Raw genomic sequence first — 23377 nt, 5'->3', positions numbered from 1 at the left:
TTGCTTATAAGAATACATGCATTTATTATTGTCTAAAGAGACTTGTGCTGAAATGTTAACAGTGCTTATCTCCTGGGTGGTGGGATTTTTTTTTTTAATGCTTTAATCTGTGTTTATATTTTCTAACATTGCTTACATTTTTATAATCAGAAAAAGTAAAAACTATACAGTGAGTCTAAAGTATTCCAGTGAAAAAGAATATTTGAAGTACAGTTGTCTGACCAAGGCATCTTTTTTCTCTGCAGACACGTCAAGTTCTGGAAGAGCTGACTGAGTTGCCTGTTATGGTGGAGCTTGCCAGTGACTTCCTAGATAGAAACACCCCAGTTTTTCGAGATGATGTTTGCTTTTTCATTAGTCAGTCAGGTATGCTAATTTTAAAGACTTGAAAGTCATTCTTTCTAACAACTACAGCATATATCAGCAAAATTGATATTTAAAGATAAACTAGTATTTGCTGGTAACATGACAAATATAGATTTATTTTGATATTATGGAATTCTTAATGAGTTGATAAAGGCAACACATTTTACACTCAAAAGAGCTGAAGTTTTAAAGACAAAGAAGAAAAGGAGATCCTAAGAAGTAGGATCCTGTTATTAAAAGCTTTGTAATTTTATCCTTTTAAGTACATGTTTTAAATTTTATATAAAACAAATGAGGGGGAAGTCAGGGTAGGGATAAATTGGGAGTTTGGGATTAACAGATATATACTACTATATATAAATAAGATAAACAAGCACAGGGAGATATATTCAATATCTTATAATAACCCATAATGAACAAGAATCTGAAAAACATATATATAACTGAATCACTTTGGTGTATGCCTGAAACATTGTAAATCAACTATACTTCAATTAAAAAATAATAAAGAGAATTGTCAGTTTTCTGTTTATGCATCTGTGGAAGAGCAAATGTTCACTGCTCTGTCTGCTACTATTGTCCAGGAGAGACAGCAGACACCTTGATGGGACTTCGGTACTGTAAGGAGAGAGGAGCTTTAACTGTGGGGATCACAAACACAGTCGGCAGTTCCATTTCGAGAGAGACAGACTGTGGAGTTCATATCAATGCTGGGCCTGAGATTGGTGTGGCCAGCACAAAAGTAAGTTCTTGACTTAACTCTCATGTGGTAATTTAATCATAGTGTTGATTAAATAGACTAATCTGTATCTTCTGTTTCATTTTTTAGCACTTGTACAGTTCATATAGTTAACTAGTCATTGTAATTATCCTAAGACTTAAGGGTCAAAAATAGGTAAAAACACTTGTCATCTCCCTTCCTCACGCTCATCTTAAGAGCTTAAAAGGGATAAAGGGATATAATGTAAGTTCATTTTGCCTGAGTCTTTACTGGCTCTCTCCATTCAACATTTATATTCCTCCTGCCCTGGAAGGGTAGGATGTGTGGTAAGTATAACAGCCTCTTCTTTGAGAATAGTAGGGAATTAGAAAAATAACAGAAACACCCAGTTTAATTCTAATAATTTTTGACATCTTTATTTACGTATTTATACTGTCCTAATAAATATGCCAAAATATGGACACTACCTTTGAAGATTTGTAAAGAGAAATACACTTTCGGTATAAAACTTGGTGATATTAAAAAAAAGAGTATTATGTGACACTATCTGTTTTTTCTTTAAATATACCATACATTTGTGGAGATTTAAAAGCATCTTTATTTTTGTTAAGGCCTAGTGAGACTACTTTGCTCTTTGAAATTAGGATATGCATAATTCCTATTATAGGAAATCTTATGAAGTTGTATAAATGCAGAAAATGTTCTTCACACATGTATTATTCTTTGTGATTTCAAAATTTCAGTTTCTTGTCTTATGAAGTTGTATAAATGGAAATAGGAATCTTATGAAGTTGTATAAATGCAGAAAATGTTCTTCACACATGTATTGTTCTTTGTGATTCCAAAATTTCAGTTTCTTGTCTCTTCTGCTTAAATCTAATATTTATTGCTGATTGTTGAATAAGATGCTTAGGTATTGGTGGATTTATGTTAAAGATGTGTGTAGTATGATGTTAACATATACTAATGACATTTGGATTCTTTTTTTCATTTAAAGAACCCCATGGAGAGTTTTTTGTGGAAAAGTTACAATTTTTAAGTAAAAACTCCCAAGTGAGGTTTTTGTTTCTTGATTACTTCGCTTTTGCTAACACTATAGTTTACAGAAAACTGAAGCCTGAATTTTCTCCATGTGGTAATTAAAACATGTAAGATATTTGTTCTTGGGTTTCCATTCTGTGCCTGAATGAATAAACAGCCACCCTCAGCAGCAGTTTGTGGATTCTTGGAAAGTGTCCAGACAGATAGCTTTTGATCAGGGGTTAGAGTCCCAGACCCTTCATTCAAACACATTTGAAGCAAGGGCTTCAGCATGGCATGTGTGGGACGTGGGATTGTACCAGTGGACAGGGGCTGTTGACTTATCTTTTCATTGAATCTTTGTTAACTATGAACTGCCAGGAGAAATAGATTTTTTTTGGATTTCTAATTCTGTCATTCATGAAAAGATAATTTTCCTCAGTGTTATATTATCATTTTCAAACTATTTAGCGGAATGAAAAGAATTTTGCATTTAACACCTCTATACCCATCACTTAGATTCTGCTGTTAACTTTTTTCCTACAGCTTTATTGAAGTATAATTTTCGTACCATAGTATTCACAAATTTTAAATTATACTTTTAGTAAATTTGGCTGTTTATCACCATAGCCCAGTTTTAGAAGACTTAATTACTTGAGAAAGTTCCTTTGTGCCCTCTTTCTAGTCAATTTCCACTTCTACCGCTCAGCCTCAGCTTCAGACAAGTATTACTTTCTCTTGCTATATTATTTCATATTTAGCTTTCTAGAAATTTCTTATAAATGGAATTGTAATAATACATGTCTTTTGTATCTGGCTTCTTGCATTTAGTGTGAGGCTTTGAGATTTATTCATTTTTTTTTTTTTAATGTCAGTAGCTTTTTTGTTTTGGCAAGTCATTTTCTAAAATCTTTTTGCTTTGAAATAACTATAGCATTATAGGAAGTTTCAAAGATAACAGAAAAGTCCAGGTACTCTTCACCCAGTTTCCCCCAATAGTTGCATCTTGTATAGGAAAATAAGCATCTCTTTATAGTATATACTTCAATTTCTTTAAAAAATATGACTCCCTGAAAATTTAGTATTATGACAGTTCGGTCTTAATTTTTCTTGGATTCACTAAAAGAAAGCTGCAGGCCAATTATCACTGAAGAACATAGACAAAAAAATCTTCAACAAGATATTAGCAAAGCAAATTCAATAATACATTAAAAGAATCATACACCAGGATCAATTGGGATTCACCCCAGGGAGGCAAGGATTTTTCAGTATCTACAAGTCAATCAGTGTGATACACGACATTAACAAACTGAAGAATAAAAACCATATGATCATCTCAATAGATGCAAAAAAAGCTTTTGATGAAATTCAGCATCCGTTTATGAAAATGCTCTCTGGAAAGTGGGCATAGATAGACTCTACCTCAACATAATAAAGATCATATGTGAGAAACCCATAGATAACATCATATTCAAAACTGAAGGCATCAGTGCAAAACTGAGGGCATTTCCTCTAAGATCAGGAAGAGACAAAGATGCCTGCTATCACCATTTTTATTCATCATAGTATTGAAGCCCTAGACATAGCAGTCAAACCAGAAAAAGAAATAAAAGGACTATAAATTGGAAAGAAGTAAGACTGTCACTGTTTGCAGATGACATAATACTATACATAGAATATCCTAAGGATATCACTAGAAAACTGCTAGAGCTCATCAGTGAATTTAGCAAAGTTGCAGAGTACAAAATTATTACATAGAAATCTGTTGCATTTCTAAACACTAACTAAAAAGCCTCTTGATGAAAGTGAAAGAGGAGAGTGAAAAAGTTGGCTTAAAGCTCAACATTCAGAAAACTAAGATCATGGCATCTGGTCCCATCACTTCATGGCAAATAGATGGGGAAACAGTGGAAACAGTGTCAGACTTTATTTTGGGGGGCTCCAAAATCACTGCAGACGGTGATTGCAGCCATGAAATTAAAAGACGCTTACTCATGGGAAGGAAAGTTATGACCAACCTAGATAGCATATTGAAAAGCAAAGATATTACTTTGTCAACAAAGGTCCGTCTGGTCAAGGCTATGGTTTTTCCAGTGGTCATGTATGAATGTGAGAGTTGGACTGTGAAGAAAGCTGAGCACCGAAGAATTGATGCTTTTGAACTGTGGTGTTGGAGAAGACTCTTGAGAGTCCCTTGGATTGCAAGGAGATCTAATCAGTCCATCCTAAAGGAGATCAGTCCTGGGTGTTCATTGGAAGGACTGATGCTGAAGCTGAAACTCCAGTACTTTGGCCACCTCATGCGAAGAGTTAACTCATTGGAAAAGACCCTGATGCTGGGAGGGATTGGGGATAGAAGGAGAAGGGGACGACAGAGGATGAGATGGCTGGATGGCATCACTGACTCGATGGACATGAGTTTGAGTAAACTCCAGGAGTTGGTGATGGACAGGGAGGCCAGGTGTGCTGTGATTCATGGGGTCGCAAAGAGTCAGACACGACTGAGCGACTGAACTGAACTAACTATGAGCTATCAGGAAAAGAAATTAAGGAAATGATCCCATTTACCATTGCTTCAAAAAGAATAAGATGCCTAGGAATAAATATGCCTAAGGAGGGGGGAAAGACCTGTACTCTGAAAACTATAACATGGTGAGGAAAAAAATTGAAGATTACACAAGTGGATGGAAATACATTGTGTTCGTGGATTAGAAGAATTAATATTGCTAAAATGAACAGCTGCCCAAGGCAATCTACAGATTCAGTGCAGTGCCTTTCAAAATACCAATGCTATTTTTCACAGAACTAGAGCAAGTAATTTAAAAATTTGTGTAAAAACATGAAAGACCTTGAATAGACAGAACCGTCTTGAGAAAGAAGAACAGAGCTGGGGCATGCTCCCTGACATCAAACTATGCTCCAAAGCTATAGTAATCAAAGCAGTATGGTACTGTTACAGAAACAGGCACTTAGATCAACGGAATAGAATAGCGAGCCCAGAAATAAACCCATGCACTTATGTTCAGTTAATCTATGACAAAGGAGGCAAGAATATACAGTAGAGAAAAGTCAGTCTCTTCAATAAGTGGTACTGGGAAAACAAGACAGTTACATGCAAAAGAATGGAGTTAGAATGTTCTCTAACACCATATACAAAACTAAACTAAAAGTGGATTAAAGAAAGACTTAAATGTGAGACCAAAAATCATAAAATTTCTAGAAGCAAACCTAGGAAGAACACTCTTTGACTTATATCGCAATAATATTTTTTTGTATCCTTCTTCTAAAATAATGGAAACAAAAGCAAAAATAAACAAACGGGACCTAGTTATACTTAAAAGCTTTTGTGCAGCAAAGGAAACCATCAGCAAAACAAAAAGAAAACCTGCTTAGTTGGAAAAGTATTTGCAAATGATATGACCAATGAAGGACTAATATCAAAACTATGTAAACAGCTCATACAACTTAGCATAAAAAAAACCTGATGAAAAAATTAACCAAAGACCTGAATAGACCTTTCTCCAAAGAGTACCTGTAGTGGCCAACAAATGCATGAAAAGATGTTCAACACCACTAATCATTAGGAAAATGCAAATGAAAACTATAGTGCGATAATCAGCTCACACTTATCAGAATGGCTATCATCAAAAAGGGCACAAATAATGAATGTAAATGAGGATATAGAGAAAAGAACCCTCATACATTGTTGGTAGGAATGTAAATTGATACTGCCACTGTGGAAAACAGTATGGAGAATCTTCAAAAAATTAAAAACAATTATCAGATAATCCAGCAATTTCACTTCTGAGTGTACATCCAAAGAAAATAAAAAATACTAATTCAAAAAAATACATGCACCCCAGTGTTTGTAACAGCATTATTTACAGTTGCCAACTTATAGAAGCAACCTAAGTGTCCGCATCAACAGATGAATGGATAAAAAAGATATGTGTATAAATCACTTCTTTTGTATCCATTCACCTATACACACACACATTGGAAAAGACCCTGATGCTGGGAGGGATTGGGGGCAGGAGGAGAAGGGGACGACAGAGGATGAGATGGCTGGATGGCATCACTGACTTGATGGACATGAGTTTGAGTAAACTCTGGGAGTCGGTGATGGACAGGGAGGCCTGGCGTGCTGCGATTCATGGAGTCGCAAAGAGTCAGACACGACTGAGCAACTGAACTGACTGATAAACCCACACACACAGTGGGATACTACTCAACCATTAAAAAAGAATGAAATTTTGCCATTTGAAGTAACATGAGTGGACTTGGAGGATATTATGCTAAATGAAATAAAGATAAATATTATCTTTGTGTCACTTGTATGTGGAATCTAAAAAATACAGCAAGCTAGTGACTATAACAACAAAGAGGCAGAGTCACAGATTTAGAGATCTAGTAGTTACTAGTGGGAACAGGGAAGAGGAGAGGAGCAATATAGGGGTAGAGGATGAAAAGGTACAAGCTATTATGTGTAAAATATGCTATAAAGCATAATACTGGAACTATATCCAGTATTTTATAACTATAAACCAAATATAATCTTGAAAAATTATGAATCACTATATTGTACTCCTGTAGCTTGTGTAATATACATCAAGTATTCAATAAAAATAAGTTTTAAAATATACAGAAATCTTTCTCTGTAAGCTGACAGTGGCTACTTAGAAAAGTATGGGTGTTAAAAAATGAAATAAAATAAAAACGCCAAAAAAAGAAAAGTATGGGTGTGTGCATTTGGAGGGGGGATTCTTTTTTTTTAATAACTGTGTTAGTTGCTCAGTCATGTCTGACTCTTTGTGACCCCATGGACTGCCAGGCTCCTCTGTCCATGGGATTCTCCAGGCAAGAGTATTGGAGTGGGTGGCCATTTCCTTCTCCAGGGGATCATCTTCCCAACCCAGGGATCAGACCCAAGTCTCCTGTATTGCGCGCAGATTCTTTACCATCTGAGCCATCAGGGAAGCTATAAAAATACTTAAAATACTTAAAAATAATTCTACTAAGAAATGTGTAAGATATTCATAAATATTTGTCAAACAGATGAAAACTATATAACTTTTTTTTTTTTTTTAAATGGGCTTCGCTGTGGCTCAGTGATGGAAGAATCCACCTGCCAATGCAGGAGATTCGAGTTCCATCCCTGGGTTGGGAAGATCTTCTGGGGTAGGAAATGGCAACCCACTCCAGTAGTCTTGCCTGGATAATCCCATGGACAGAGAAGCTTTGGTGTAGGCTACAGTCCCCAGGGTTGCAAAAGTCAGACATGACTTAGCAACTAAACAACAGCAACATATAACCTTCTAGACTTTTAAATTCCTAAAAAAAAAAAAAAAAAAAAAAAATTCCTAACAAATTGATAGAAACCATGTTTCTGGATGGGACGATTGTCTTGTAAATACTAAAAATGTGAAGCAGGATCTATATTCTGTGACATAGCTCTAGGATATCAGAGAACTTAGGCTACAGAAAGTGTCTAAGGAAAAAAGCAGAAAGGGACAGTGGAACCAACAGAATTAAGAATATTTAATAATACTTAACTGATGTTAGGGTGGAAGGACTGTTCATGCTAGAAAGTATGACATAAAGTTAAAAAATTAAAACTTTTGTGTCAATAAACACCACTGTAAAAGATTAACCTAAACTGGGAAAATGAATTTGAAATTTAACAAGAGAGATCTTTCAAGACCAACTGAAAAGAAAACAAACCCAAGTCAAAAAAAAAGCAAGTGAAGAATAATGAAATTAATTTTCAATAGATAAAACATAGATGACTGACAACCATGAAAAATAATCTTAATTTTTTGAATTCAAGGGCTGTATGATGAAGTAGTAGTGAGTCTATTGTCCAGCTGTCTGGTAAAAGTTTGTTAAAAGGATGATTCTCCACATTGCAAAGAATGTGGTAAAATAGGCATATCTCACATTCACATACAGCTAACAGGAATGAAGAGGGTCTGGACAGTGTGATCACAGGTTTTTAAGATATTCACAATTCTGTAACCTCGGGAAATTTTTTGTTTATTTTCATCTTTTTTTTTAAGTTAAAAATTCCAAGTTCTTAAAACGCAGTGCAGTTAATTCTGCGCATTCTTGTGCTGTTTCAGGCATACACCAGCCAGTTTGTATCTCTTGTGATGTTTGCTCTTATGATGTGTGATGACAGGATCTCCATGCAGGAGAGACGCAAAGAGATCATGCTTGGATTGAAGCGGCTGCCTGGTATGAAGACCCTCACACACACAGTAGTTACTGTCTAAGGGAGTGGGGGATGGGTGAAGCTGTGGCTTCTGCCTATTTAGTCAGTAGTATCTTTTTTTTTTTTTTTAATTCAAGATGCATTTATTCTTTACAGCTTTGCCAACATGGGGACATGCTCCCTCACAAAGACAGGAGATCTTTCCATTCACTGTAACACCCAGTGCTGAAAACATGGGTCCCAAGGTTTCAGCTGTGAGACACTCGTTCTCAGGACTAGTTTGCAAACCTCATCGACATTCTCCCCTTGCGTGCGGGGATAGTCCAGATACAGCTCAGGACTGTGGGGTGGGCCCGCACACAAGATCCTGCCTGTACCTCCTGGCTGGAGGACACTGCCTCAGCCCTGCTGAACCACACGGAGGGGGAGAAGCACACAACTGCTACTGCTTTTCAACACACGACACGCTAAGCCCACACGTTCTTCTTCAGGGGAATTTCCAAGGCCGTGCCTCTCCCAGGCTCTGTACCGCCCTCGAGTCTGGTGGTGTGTGGCTGCTGGGCTGCTCACTGGGGTTCCTGCCTGTCCTGGCACGTGTCCTAAAGATTCCCACCTGAGGGCCCCTCTCCCATGGACCAGCTGCACCTACAGATCTTGGTCTGGAACGTGAGGCTGCTCACTCTTGCCTACGTTCACAGGCTCAGTCACCATCCTTCCCATCTTTCTGTTGGTCGCTGCGCCAGGGGGCAACCACCCACCTGCTGCCGCTCCTCACACGGCAACCTCTGGGTGTCCTGGGGCCCAGCCAAGCGCTAGGAGAGAATTAAGGCGTTCTTACATGACAGGCTTCAGGCAACACACACCCACCCTTGGTGGGCACTTTGTCAAGTGTCAGACTATCAATCATCCAGATGTCCACCAGCCAGAACACTGGGCATAGACTAAGCCTCTCTGCTCTCTGCCACCTCATGACTCAGAGATGACACGGCAGCCACACCTGCAACGCCTCTAGGGGCAGTAGTAGTATCTTTTTACTTTGTACCTGTTCATTAAAAAACCCCGCACTGATAGCACAGAAGATTAGAAACACTGGTGTTTTATCGGTTGTTACCCGTATGTTATTATTATATTGTTTGGTATATTGTCCTTTTTTCATAGATTTTGCTAATATTACTTCTTAACAGATTTGATTAAGGAAGTTTTGAGCATGGATGATGAAATTCAGAAACTGGCAACAGAACTTTATCACCAGAAGTCAGTCTTGATAATGGGACGTGGCTATCATTATGCTACTTGTCTTGAAGGGGCCCTGGTAAGTCTTCTCACTTCCAATTGTAGTTTGTTGACACATGGACCTGGCACATAGTCATATTTTCAGATTGAATGAAATAGGTAGAACTTTTACAAAAGTGCCTTTATATTTACACATTCTGATTTGTTTACCTTGAAAGGATAACAGAATACTTAATTCAGAAATTGAAAATCAAGGAAGTACACTTCAGAATGAGAACTTGGGTTTAGAAAGTAACTTCGGTTAATGTTTTGTCCACATGTGAATAAAATAAATAATATATTCTCTAGGTGTGAGATTTAATTGAGGTCAAATATGAAACAATTAGGAAAACAGTTACAAAGAAATGCCAGTACACGCGTGATAATCTAAAATCTTCAAAAAGTCCTTTTGGAGTTCTAAAACTCCCATTTACTTGTTGACATTATAGAAATAATTATCAGTAAACATATTAGCTCTATTTGTACATCACAGATCCTTTAATACTGTCTGATAAATAGGACAGGGATTTCCAATAGCAGATATCTTGTGTAATATTTATTTAAGAATGGGTTTTTGAAAAACTGAAGACTAATCTAGTTCTTTCCTATTAGAAAATCAAAGAAATCACTTACATGCACTCTGAAGGTATCCTTGCTGGTGAGTTGAAACATGGCCCTCTGGCTTTGGTGGATAAGTTGATGCCTGTCATCATGATCATCATGAGAGATCACACCTACGCCAAGTGTCAGAATGCTCTACAGCAAGTGGTTGCTAGGCAGGTAAGTCAATGGCTACTGTGAGGACACAGGCTGCACATGCAAGGGATCTCAGTTGCGTAATTATGAGAATCATCCTGAAACCATCCCAACCACCAGGTCTGTGGAAAAATTGTCTTCCACAAAACTAGTCCATGGTGCCAAAAAGATTGGGGACCACTGCCACAGAGCTTCTATTTCCTTGACTTATGCATGAGACTTACCACATGGGATTGTGAGTTTAAATAAGTCTACGTCAGTGTGGAAAATTCTTAGAGAGATGGGAATACCAGACCACCTGACCTGCCTCTTGAGAAATCTGTATGCAGGTCAGGAAGCAACAGTTAGAACTGGACATGGAACAACAGACTGGTTCCAAATAGGAAAAGGAGTACGTCAAGGCTGTATATTGTCACCCTGCTTATTTAACTTATATGCAGAGTACATCATGAGAATGCTGGGCTGATGAAGCACAAATGGGAATCAAGATTGCCAGGAGAAATATCAATAACCTCAGATATGCAGATGACACCACCCTTATGGCAGAAAGCGAAGAAGAATTAAAGAGCCTCTTGATGAAAGTGAAAGAGGAGAGTGAAAAAGTTGGCTTAAAGCTCAACATTCAGAAAACTAAGATCATGGCATCTGGTCCCATCACTTCATGGGAAATAGATGGGAAACAGTGACAGACTATTTTTTTGGGCTCCAAAATCACTGCAGATGGTGACTGCAGCCATGAAATTAAAAGACTCTTGCTCCTTGGAAGAAAAGTTATGACCAACCTAGATAGCATATTAAAAAGCAGAGACGTTACTTTGCCAGCAAAGGTCCATCTAGTCAAGGCTATGGTTTTTCCAGTGGTCATGTATGGATGTGAGAGTTGGACTGTGAGGAAAGCTGAGTGCTGAAAAATTGATGCTTTTGAACTGTGGTGTTGGAGAAGACTCTGAGAGTCCGTTGGACTGCAAGGAGATCCAACCAGTCCATCTAAAGGAAATCAGTCCTGGGTGTTCATTGGAAGGACTGATGTTGAAGCTGAAATTCCAATACTTTGGCCACCGATGTGAAGAACTGACTTATTTGAAAAGACCCTGATGCTGGAAAAGATTGAAGGTGGGAGGAGGAGGGGACGACAGAGGATGAGATGGTTGGATGGCATCACCAACTCAATGGACATGAGTCTGAGTACAATCCGGGAGTTGGTGATGGACAGGGAGGCCTGGCGTACTGTACTCCATGGGGTTGCAAAGAGTCGGACACAACTGAGTGGCTCAACTGGTATCAGTGAGGCCACATTGAATTGTGCAGTGCACAGTGTGCATGTTCATGTGTTACAGCCCTGCTTTTGCTTAACCAGTGATCATGCGTGTGGTCTCTCTCCCAGGGACGGCCCGTGGTGATCTGTGACAAGGAGGACACCGAGACCATTAAGAACACAAAGAGAACCATCAAGGTGCCCCACTCGGTGGACTGCCTGCAGGGCATTCTCAGCGTGATCCCCTTACAGCTGCTGGCCTTCCACCTGGCTGTGCTGAGAGGTTACGATGTGAGTGATGGACCACTGTGGAAATTTAGATAGTTTCCTTCCAAGTTTTTAGCAATAGAATTTGATAATTCCATCATACATACATCTGTCACCTGTTGTAGTTCCATGGCCCAGTTTTGTAGGTTACATCCTGACATTTTCACACCCATGGAACCTGAAGGAATCTTGGACATTAGCTCCATCAGTGGAGATTACCTCCTTGGGGACCCTCCACCTGTTTTCTTTCTGTGTTTCTCAGTGGGTTAGCTATTGGAAATTCTCTGTGATTTCCTCACACATTGAAGGACTCTCAGCATTCCTGGTCCCTCATTCATTGTGACAACCACAGTGACAATCAAAACATTCTACTCTTAACAGTCTCTGTGGCGGTCACTATTATTTTTCTATTAGGAGGACTGCATTACTGCCTCTGAGCTTTACTCTTGAGGGTCCAGTTGTACTTCTCATTCCACATTTTCTGAGGGCAGAAAAATGGATTAATCTGTGTTTAAAAGATTTTAATATAGATTCAAGTCAAAAGGGCTCCTTCTGCTCAACTTCCAGTTAATCTAAAGAATTTATTCCAAAATCGCATACAGCTAAAAATGTACTAAAATGTATCCTTCTATTGTTGTTTGTATAAAAAAATAAATACTCAGAGAATGCTGAAAAACAAACAAAAACATCCCACTCTAACACATTTCTAATGTCCCGAGAGAGGGATACCAGCTCATAGAGGACCACAGGAGTTTTCCATGTGCTGAACTGGCTCTTTTGGAATTCTTGTTCTGAATTGATTTCAGGTCATTTTAAGATGCATTATATTACTGTATTTCTAATCGAATTCTTTGTAGTCTCTAGTAAAGATGGTTAATGAACAAGTTGTTTTCTATTTTTATGGGATTTCTTTGGTTATTTATTTGGCTGCAGCAGCTCTTAGTTGTGACATGCAGGATCTTTAGTTGCAGCATGTGAACTCTCAGTTGGCTCGCAAGATCTAGTTCCCCAACCAGGGATTGAACCCAGGCCCCTACATTGGGAGTGCAGAGTCTTAGCCCTGGACCACCAGGACAGGGCTGTTTTTATGTTTGTATAAGCAAAAATAATTTGCTGATAGCAGCCGTCCCCAAGTGGCCCCCACCCCAGTTTGTATCATCTCTCAAATCTTACTCCTTTTTTTTTGCAGGTTGATTTCCCTCGGAATCTTGCCAAATCTGTAACCGTAGAATAAGAAGCATCTGAAACTGGGCGATTAAGCAACACAAGACACCTTTTGTATTTAAAACTTGATTTAAGATATCACCCCTTTAAGCCTTTTTTAGTAAATCCTTATTTATATATCAGTTATAATTATTCCATTCAATTTATGATTTTTGTAAAATTACCTCATATTTTTCCAGTGATTTGTGGGGGAGTTTGAATAGTGGAATCTATGTTGGTATTGGTATCAGAGAAATTTAGCTCTCATAGCTCTCATTTTTTTTAAAGGATGCTAAGTGTTGGATTTGGGGACCCTCCACTTCAAACTGAAAGGATTGTGTGTTATTAAAATAATTGGCATTTGTTTCAGCATACATTCATATTTCATTCAGGGCAATGAAAGTGTGTTTAATTGGAATATTTAAAGCCAGTGACAGTGTACTTGGATATTTAATTAAGGTTTTGCTAAGTTATAAAGAGAAAATGCCGTGATTATTTTGAAATTTATTGTTTTGTTTTTAAATCAGTCTATGAAACTTAAAAACTGAAAACTTCTTCATGGGATTTCTATCCAAGTTAACCGTAGTCTCTCAGATTTATTGCCTGTTTTCTGTAAATCAAGGTTTCTTAGGAAGCTAAGAAGTATAGTAGTGCATTGGTTTTCTCCAGCCTTTAGCAGAGAATGCTTGCACAATTTCATAGCACAGACTTTAAATCTGAGCTGCTTTGAACAGCTGACAATATGATTTTAAATTTGAAAATGGGGTGCAGATAAGTTGGATATCCTACTTCTTGTTTTTTTTTTAATCTCCTAAAAGTGGTTTTGGTTTCCTTGTATCTGTAGTTTCTTCTAAAAAATTACTGCTGAAGGACATTCTATCTTGTTCTTTGAAATCACCACAGAGAGTTGCTATCAAATATCTCAAATCAGTACTGATGTTCAGAATTCTCTTCAGTTTTGTCCCAGAGAAGAATTCCTTACAGTTAATTTTAACTTCCCTTTACTGCTTTGTTGAATCAAACTGTAGTAGCTTCATGCCAATTTGGAAACTCCTTGCAGTTGTTTGGAAGATTTGCAAGTCTTTTGACTAAAATTTGGCTAAATGTATATGATAGGCTAAAATTAGAAAAAGCTATCTGCTTTACACTTATATTAGTGAAGGATTATGTAACATTTTTAGTATTACTTTCTAGGTATTTTTCTCTCTGAATAGTCTGTGTTTTACCCCTGAAATATACTTAGGAATGAAGAAAATATAAATGTAAAAGTGATATTGAGGTGCCTTCAGCTGGCTAGTGTCAGAAATGGAAACTTAACAACTTAGATTAAAAAATTTAGAGTAGAATACTAGTTTGACACCCAAAAATTGTGAATAATAATTTCTTCACGGAGCTTTCTGGCAACATCTTGGGCATTACAAGGCAGTGTGTTTATGTTTTGGTTAAGTCCTTTTCCTTCAGAAGTTTTCATTTTTAAATTGAGAAGGTAAGATATTTAGCCTATTAAAGTTAGCTGAGCCTTTTCCATTTTCTGTGTTTGAACTTCTAGTAGCTATTGTAAGAGAAGCATAGAATTCTGCCTTGTGTTAGCATTAGAGAAAGAATTGGCATATGTTGAGGTAATTCAGAAAGACTCTTAGATTGAGACTAGAAACCTGTTTTTAAAATGAAATAGGATTACTATTCATGTCATTATATAGCTGCTGCAGGTATAAATTGATTATCTATTTTAATTGTTTGTAATATTATTTTGTGTAGGCCTGCTAGTTTTAGTATGTGTGTAGTGTCATCCTTAACTATGTTATTTTAGCATTTTTATGCACATGATTTGTATGATTTGTAGCATTTCTGAAGTTCAGATTAGCTTTCTAAGTGAAACTGGTATGTGAAGTCAGTCATTAGTTTCCAGTCTGTTTCCTCTCCCTCTTTGTGTGTGTGTTTGTGTCTTTTTCTCACTCTCAGACACACACAGATACACTACAGGCTAGGATAAGTTCTAAATCAAATCTCAAAAACCAATAGTAAGAAAAAAGAAGTGGTATTTTCCAAACAAACGTCGTTTTTCTTCCCTACCCCTTTTTCTTGCTCCCTACACTGTTTAGTGATTTTTAGATGCTTTTATGAATTATGAACACAAAATACTGTAATGAGGCAAACTGCTAGTAAGTGTGGATGCTCAGATAAAGCCAATGTAATAAGTATAAGAAAATCATTTTTTGAGAAAGATGTTCTACAAAAGGAGTCCTTCATATAAAAAATTCTTGTAGTACATTTAAAATTTAAATTCACTTGTGTATAACTTAGTACTCTTTACCCAGGCCATGAGTCCTTTTTAGGCCAAGGGTCATGTTAGCATGTAACACGTGGCCCAGTAAATGATTGTTACTTTGGCATCAGTCAACTTTTCTGTCTTTTTAAATCACCTATGCCATAGGAATAAATAGTTGGAGGAAAGTTGATGTTAACTGTTTTTGGCTTGTTATAACTCTGTCAGCAGCATATTATGTGAAAGTCACTGTGCCAGAAACTGAAAAATATACATCCTGTTTAAAGTCCACCTGTCTCCCGGTGTACTTATCGCTCCTGGAGACTCAGGTCATTGGAAGGTACAGGGTGAGAGAGTGGGAAAATGGAATTGAGCTTTTAAATGTTGGGAGTGAATTTGTTCATTTAAATGATGGTTCAAGTTTTGGTGTATATCATGTTCCTAAGAGGTGAAGTGCATTTTGCAGAGTTAGCTGTTACCACAGGCAATAAATCCATGTGTCTGTAGTACTGTAAGGAACAGCGGTTGTTAGATACAAGGTGAAAACAAGCATCACAGCTAAAAGGGAACTGACACAGGTGACATGTAGGTGAGATTGTTGGTTAGAGAGCTAATAAAGATTTTCTTTAAGGTTCTTAGAAAGATGTTTCTGAGATGATATTGTCTTAACCTTTTGAATACAGATCTCTTGACCTAAGTTAATTATGGAACCCCTTTAGCTCCTTGGTTATATTCCTTTGACATATTTCTAGTAACTCTTGAAAGAGGGAAAACTATCTGAAATGTTGACCTTAACAAACATATTTTAAGAAGTCCTTTGGGGTCAGTTTCCTTTGTCTCTCTCTCTCTTTTCAATTAGGCTATATACTATAGCAGTAAAAGGGAAAGACAGGTTAATTATTATATGCTACAGCTTAAGTGATTTTTCTAACAAGGACAATGTCATTGAAAATGTTTATTTAAAAAGAATTCACAGCTCACATTGAATTTATGAAGGCCAAAGAAATTGAAGGGAATGGTAAAGATAGCTTAAAAAAGTGTTATAACCACATATTTAATAGATTTTTTTTATATCAGAATACCAGGTAGTGTTTTACCTGTGAAAATGTATTTCAGATTACTTTCTTTGTTTTCTTGTGTTAGAGCCTCAAGTTAAAAATTGTAACAACTAAATCATTTTTTCCCCCGCAATATTTAAAGATTGTTAATATGTCAGTGTTTCTCTAGCTTGACGAGTTTAACTCTCTTTACATCCATGATGATAACCAATAGGACGGATAATACTAGCTTTGAACTGATAGTATCCATGGTTAAAATAAAAATCATAGTTAACTAGCAAAACTGTCAAGTTATGCCATTTTAACTTGTGAGTCTGTAGTAACTTGATATCAATGTTATGGAATATATGATAAATAATGGCTAATGATAACTTTTTAAGAAATCTCAAATTACCTTTCTTACTATACTAGTTTTCAGAATGAATATAGAAATGATCCTGTTAGCCTTTTAAAACTGTTCTGCAGTAGAAATTTTTTTTTGCTTAAATAAAACTTTTCATATTTGTTTAAGTTATATTTCTTTTGAGCTGAAAATTTTAGAATCATCCTGGCTTTGTTTCAGTTTTCTATTGTTTAAGATGAATGTTTAGTTTACTGAGCCACTTAGTCATTTCGTCCTCATGTCTTCTCAGTCTAATGACTGTAATTCCGAACTGTGAATAAGTTACCCAAATCTTGCTGAGAATTACATTTTTAAGCAATTTGCCAATATTTGAAGTATATACATGTTTGTCGTTGTGTTAAAAATTGTATTGTACTAAGAATGTAGCCAGTATTTACTTTAGTTGTCAGTAAACATTTTTGATGCTAAAAGTTTATTCATTACTGTTGCTTTTAAAAAGAAGAAATATTACATTTATATTCAGAAGTCATGTCTTCACTCCAACATCCCAATTACTTTTAAAAGGATCATTAGATAAAACAAAGGCTCTACTTTCTCTGATGTTATGCTCTGTTAATATTATACTTATTCAAGTCTTTTAGAACTTTTTGTGAGAATATGTTGTTTCTAGCGCATATACAGGGTATACAGTGATCAGCAACTTTAAGTTGTTGATTGTTGCAAAAGAAGGGTGTTTAGGATGGGTGAATAGTAAAACAGCATATTCTCCAAATCTAAAGTTTCTGTCATGTCTGGCAGTCTATTAATTGTAGAACAAAGAGTCCTTTTACAGGATCCTTTTATAAACAGCGAGCTACAAATCTCTATCCTTAGTGCTTACAGCACTTGCTGTGTTTTGCAGGAGACAGAGTTATGCCCAGCATGGTTTGAATGAATGGATGTGCTTTGTTGCCTTCCTGTAGAATTGAGCCCAATCTCTCATCTCCCTTTTGCTCTGTGTTGCTCTGCAGCAAAGCCCAGGGCTGCCACATCAGCATGAATCATTTTTTCCACAGGCCACATTTTTAATGTAAAATTTAGCTTTACTTCTAGTGAAAAGTTTCCTTTAAATCCTCTTCAATTCACTATCAGTAAGTATTTACTGAGTACTTTTAAAGGCCAAGAAATAATTTCCCTAGAAATTAAGAGGCCACTTTTCATTGGAGTGAATTTAAGGAAAAATAAGTTCTTTAATTTTTTGGATGAGCGAAAGAAGTCCTTATTAAGTTTCTCTCTTTATCCATGGTTAAACTGTTCTATCTCATTTTAAAAAATGATGTAGAAACTTTATTAGCTAGCTTTAACAAGCATCCCGGAGATCAAAACTAATCTTGTCATAATATAAGATAAGTCGCCAGGTTATAGGTCATTTAACCAGACAAAATTTATTACTATCTTTTTGGTTAGTATGTATACAAGAGATTATTTCCACAGTTGAAAAGACATGTTTGTGATGTTCATGTTAACATGATTCATAAAGTTCACATGTGTATTTTTTCATAAAGAATGCAGTTATGCAGCCAGATTTCCTTTTCCATATTTCAAAAAATATTTGAATATGGAGCATGGATATGTAATTGAAATATGGAATAAAAAGTGGAGCTTGTAAGCAATTGAAGAAGTGTTCTCTGGATAGAACTGTAGCTATTTCCTTCCCATTCATTTATCATTCTGCCTTTATATATGTTTATAAAAAGTAAAACATTTATGTTTGTTAGGAAAGCAGTTGGCATGGTTTCATATGTTTTTAATTTCTGTAGTATAGTGAGTATTGCATTATTTCCAACAATGCAAATAAGTTATATTGTGGAACTCACAGCAATTGTACACCTGGGGGATCTTTAGGGGTTAATTTTTGCCTCTGTCACTCAGCTTTGTATGTTTTGAAATGGAGATAAATACTGTGTGGTCTTAGAAGGAAAATTGCCAGAATTCCCGAGTTCTAGATCCATTGTACCTAAAAAGCAAATGATCACATGTTCTTAACTAATGTATTCTTAATTTGTGAGACCCAAAGGTTGATGTCCATTAATTTTAGATTGTCATGCAGTAGGCAAACTTCAAAGGTCTAAATCTGTCAGGATCACTACAGTTTGTTTCTGCAAACAGCCCCTTTTAGGTGACACTGTTGTTGGCATTAGGAAAAGCCAGTGTGGCGACAGCAAGGCTGTTTTACTATGGCAAGTTCAATGTGAGATGGACTCAATTAGAAAGCTTTGTCCTGCAAAGAATGCCCCACACTGGGATGGAAAATAATCTGAGACAATAAAAACTTTTCAGTTTCTAGGTAAGCAAAATTGCATTAAATTCAAGTTTCTTTCTGTGTTAGACTTGAATGTATCTAGCCAGTGTGATTTATGGGGGCTTTTGGTGGTTTTTTCCCCCCATTTGCTTTGTGTGTAGAATTGTTTTGAAATATTGAGTATATTTGCTTTGAATTTTATCTTTCTGTTTTGTATTCATCCTTTGAATAAAATTGTAAATCCAATATTGATTTTATTCTTAATTTACTTTTACTGCTGCTGTGGAGAAACCAAGGAACTGTGGGAGATCTTTGTAGGTTTTCTGTCTGAAGTTCTTGGTTATTAACTTGGAATCGTGTGTTACTGAAGTTCAAAGCATTTCTTTCTTTGAAAGAAACAATTTTAAAACTTAAACTCATATAGATTGTCTCTTTGTGCTTTAAGTGAAGTGGAAAAATATACTGGTCTCTGAAAGCAGAATTGACTTTACTGGCACAACATTAATAATTTAAATACTTTGAGTTGTTTTCTTGGCAGAAAAGACAGTTTTATATCAATTTATTTGTAAATTCCCAAGATTCCCCAAGATAGAGAAAAGTTAGCTGCCTTATGGAAATATGGAATAAAAAATAGAGATTGTAAACAATTGGAGAAGTGCTCTCTGCATAAAACTGTAGTTATTTCCTTTCCATTCATTTATCAGTCTGCCTTTATATATGTTTATATTAGTTAAACATTGGTCTCTTCAGTGTGATGTTCTTAAGTTAATGTTCTCAACTTGTTTGGGCTTAATATGCTGAAACAAAGTAGGGGCTGCTCTGAGAATGTTGATAGTCACCCTATCAGAAGATGGAGCTGATTTTTATTTTTATTTATTTATTTATTTTTATTAGTTGGAGGCTAATTACTTCAAAAAATATGGAACACTTCACGAATTTGCATGTCACCCTTGCGCAGGGGCCATGCTAATCTTCTCTGTATCGTTCCAATTTTAGTATGTGTGCTGCCGAAGCGAGCACTGGAGCTGATTTTTAATGTTAATATTTTTTAAATTGAAGAATCTATAATGGCTTAGCTTGTGCTCAAATAGTATGCCTGAAAATTAGATCATTATTTAAATAGATAATCTCTTCACAAAATTTAACTGCCAACTGTTGCTTTTCTTGTCCATCTTACCTTATGTTGTCCAGTGTACTGGGTACACCAGATATACAGATCATGTGAGAAGGACCTAAGGATAGATGGGCTTCCCTCATAGCTCAGTTGGTAAAGAATCTGCCTGCAATGCAGGAGACCCGGGTTCGATTCCTGGGTTGGGAAGATCCCCTGGAGAAGGAAATGGAAATCCACTGCAGCATTCTTGCCTGGAAAATCCCATGGACAGAGGAGCCTGGCAGGCTATAGTCCATGGGGTCATAAGAGTCATACACGACTTAGCAACTGAAGCACCACCAAGGATAGATGAGCTCAGCATAAACAACATATATCTTTGTGTCTGAGCCCATGACTGCCATAGTAGTTGGCTAGTAAAATACTGGCTGACCTAAGTTATACTCTAAATAGCATTTTCCCCCTTATTTTTTCTTTCAATGCCTTTGCTTGCTGAGTTAGAGTTTGGTCAAGAAATCATAAATCACTACTGGCATTTCCAGTAAGAAAGGATTTAATATGAGAATTGGGTTTACACAGGCATTAGGTCTGAGAAATGCAGATCAGGGAGGAAACGAATCTGCAGGAATTGCAGGGGGCTTCTGTTAGCTGTCCATAGCACCAGGGTGGGTTCTCAGAAAGATGCTTGGAAGATACTGGCAAGTCCCACATTAGCTGTCTGATGCTCATTAGTCTGTTCACAGTTGCCACTGGAGAATATTATTTGTACTTTTCTTTTTCCTTCCAAATTGTGTTCAAATGACTCTCACTGGAGAAATCGAATGGGATCTCTGTGTACAAGTATCCAGTAGGAGGGAGAATTTAGAAGGGTGAGTATAGTGTATATAGAATATTCAACAGATGTTGTCTAATCACAGTTCACCCTTGGGAATACACGGCATCTTTACTACCCTGGTATCCATATTTAAGATTCCAAAAAACAAAAAGAATATCATGATTCTGCCTGATATGCAGCACCTATCCCTGTTGAAATAAAGATGTTCTCAACTTCTTCCCAAGAAGAGATAAATTTCGTGAATTTCTCTATCCATCTCTGTGTGATGTTTGTTCTTTATCCTTAAAAACAATCTCCCTTGATATAAAAGTCTTATGTTTAGCCTGCAACTAAAAAAAAAAAAAAAAAAAAGTCTTATGTAGTCTTAAGTGGAATAATTGGAAGTAGAAAGAAGAAAAGTTGATTAATTATATAAATATACATATCAAGGAAAAACAATATGCATTGCTACTAAGTCCCTTATTTGTACAAAAGTCCATAGTTTTATTATATAAATACATGCAAGCAGATACCTACTTAGAAATATGTACATTTTCTCTTCCGTTACCTGTTTTGTGCTTCCTTAGCTCTCAGCCAGCACTCAGATAGATAGTTGTGATATTTGCCAGAACCTTTTGCTTCTCAAACCTCTTCAAGCTCCCACCCATTCTTGTACTTAAGCTGGGGGTCTATATATGTGAAAAATGACAACAGCAAGAATTTCTGACAATATGGTAGACTAAATGACCTGAGGAACTTCCTAGTACAAATTTTAATGCTGTATAAAAATGCAAAAAACCCCGCATTTCCTTTATATAGTTTAATGTGAGTTATTAAGAAGAAGAAAAAGAATTCTAAGACACAAAAAGTAAGACAACAAGTACTGAAGCTGATAGTTATACTAGGAGGGGGGGCATTGGTTAATATCTTGCTGACTAGATCATTCAGTTTTAATGGGTCACATATGGGAGATGGGAAATTAAGCCATGGGTTGGAGAAAGGTGGGAAGTCAACCAAAATGGAAAATGACATGCTTGGCAAAAGAATAAATTAGGAAATAAAATTGTCAGAGTTATTGTGAAGAAAATGTAGGCCTCAACTGAGGGTTGTGGATTAGAAAGAAAGCTGACATGAGAATCCCATGGGAATTCCTTAGCACAGTTAATCTCCACGTAGGTTTTGTGTAGAAGTTTGCCATACCCATATGTCCTAAAAAGCCTCAAACTGAATTTCTTTCATGGTGATTCCGAGTTGATGGAGTCCCAGGAAGCAACCCCAAATCCTTGCTGGAGGAGTGTGCTTTTTACACAAACCTCAAAGCATTCCCACTAGTATTCCAAGAAACAAGCTCAAATCCAAAATCACAAACATGCCATCATAAGCAAGAGAAGAAATAACAAATGACAGAATCAAACCTTCAAAGACTGCAGAAATTGAAAGTATCAGAAGAAATGTGGGAATAAGACAGAATTATATATGTATGATGAATAAGAGAATGTCCAGACAGAGTTCAGGACTAAAAATTAGATGTAGTAATTAGGATGGATAAATAGACATAATTGAAGAGAGAATTAGGGAACCGAAAGAAGGTCTGAAGAAGGTTTGATGAAGCTAAGAGTTATAGAAAACGAGTCAAAGCTTTTCAGAGAATTTCCTAGACCAGATTAAAGGCAAATTATGGAATTTCAGTTCAGTTCAGTCACTCAGTCGTGTCCGACCCTTTGCGACCCCATGAATCGCAGCACGCCAGGCCTCCCTGTCTATCACCAACTCCCGGAGTTTACTCAAACCCATGTCCATTGAGTCGGTGATGCCATCCAGCCATCTCATCCTCTGTTGTCCCCTTCTCCTCCTGCCCCCAATCCCTCCCAGCATCAGGGTCTTTTCCAATGAGTCAACTCTTTGCATGAGGTGGCCAAAGTATTGGAGTTTCAGCTTCAGCATCAGTCCTTCCAATGAACACCCAGGACTGATCTCCTTGAGGATGGACTGGTTGGATCTCCTTGCAGTCCAAGGGATTTAGGGAGCCCCCAAAGCATTAGAAGAAATTCCATTCATAGATACATTGTTTCAAAACCACAGAAAAAGAGACCTTAAAAGCAATTAGAGATAAGTTAAATAAGCAGGGTGACAACATACTTGTCCTACTTGTCAGCCTTGTCATACTTCTTTCCCATTTTGAACCAGTTCGTTGTTCCATGTCTGGTTCTAACTGTTGCTTCTTGACTTGCATACAAGTTTCTCAGGAGAGAGGTAAGGTGGTGTGATATTCCTATTTTTTAAAAAAATTTTCCACAATTTGTTGTGTTCCACACAGTCAAAGGCTTTAGTGTAGTCAATGAAGCAGAAGTAGATATTTTTCTGGAATTTCCTTGCTTTCTCCATGATCCAGTGTGTGCTGGCAATTTGATCTCTGGTTCTTCTGCCTCTTTG

At 36.8% G+C, this 23377-nt stretch overlaps 1 protein-coding gene and 2 non-coding genes across 4 annotated transcripts in view; 1 reads left to right on the top strand and 2 right to left on the bottom strand.

Moving 5' to 3' along the window:
- GFPT1 (glutamine--fructose-6-phosphate transaminase 1) overlaps positions 1-19265 on the top strand; it is a 61373-nt gene extending 42108 nt beyond the window's left edge. For both annotated transcript variants that reach the window (XM_043468979.1, XM_043468980.1), the window contains 7 exons: positions 246-366; positions 951-1108; positions 8227-8341; positions 9503-9630; positions 10203-10370; positions 11731-11892; positions 13058-19265. In XM_043468979.1, the coding sequence (XP_043324914.1) occupies positions 246-366; positions 951-1108; positions 8227-8341; positions 9503-9630; positions 10203-10370; positions 11731-11892; positions 13058-13102 (897 nt within the window). In that variant the 3' untranslated portion in view covers positions 13103-19265. The remainder of the gene's footprint in view (positions 1-245; positions 367-950; positions 1109-8226; positions 8342-9502; positions 9631-10202; positions 10371-11730; positions 11893-13057) is intronic.
- On the bottom strand, positions 9206-9337 carry LOC122442792. The gene has a single exon (XR_006269777.1). It is a non-coding gene; the product is annotated as a small nucleolar RNA SNORA17 (small nucleolar RNA).
- Positions 19266-19932: 667 nt separating the features above from the next.
- Positions 19933-20039, bottom strand: LOC122442715. Its single transcript, XR_006269711.1, has one exon. It is a non-coding gene; the product is annotated as a U6 spliceosomal RNA (small nuclear RNA).
- Positions 20040-23377: the final 3338 nt, after the last annotated feature.

The sequence above is a fragment of the Cervus canadensis genome, chromosome 5 (genome assembly GCF_019320065.1).
Source record: "Cervus canadensis isolate Bull #8, Minnesota chromosome 5, ASM1932006v1, whole genome shotgun sequence".
Classification (NCBI taxonomy): domain Eukaryota; kingdom Metazoa; phylum Chordata; class Mammalia; order Artiodactyla; family Cervidae; genus Cervus; species Cervus canadensis.
This window is presented reverse-complemented; position numbering and strand designations above follow the sequence as displayed.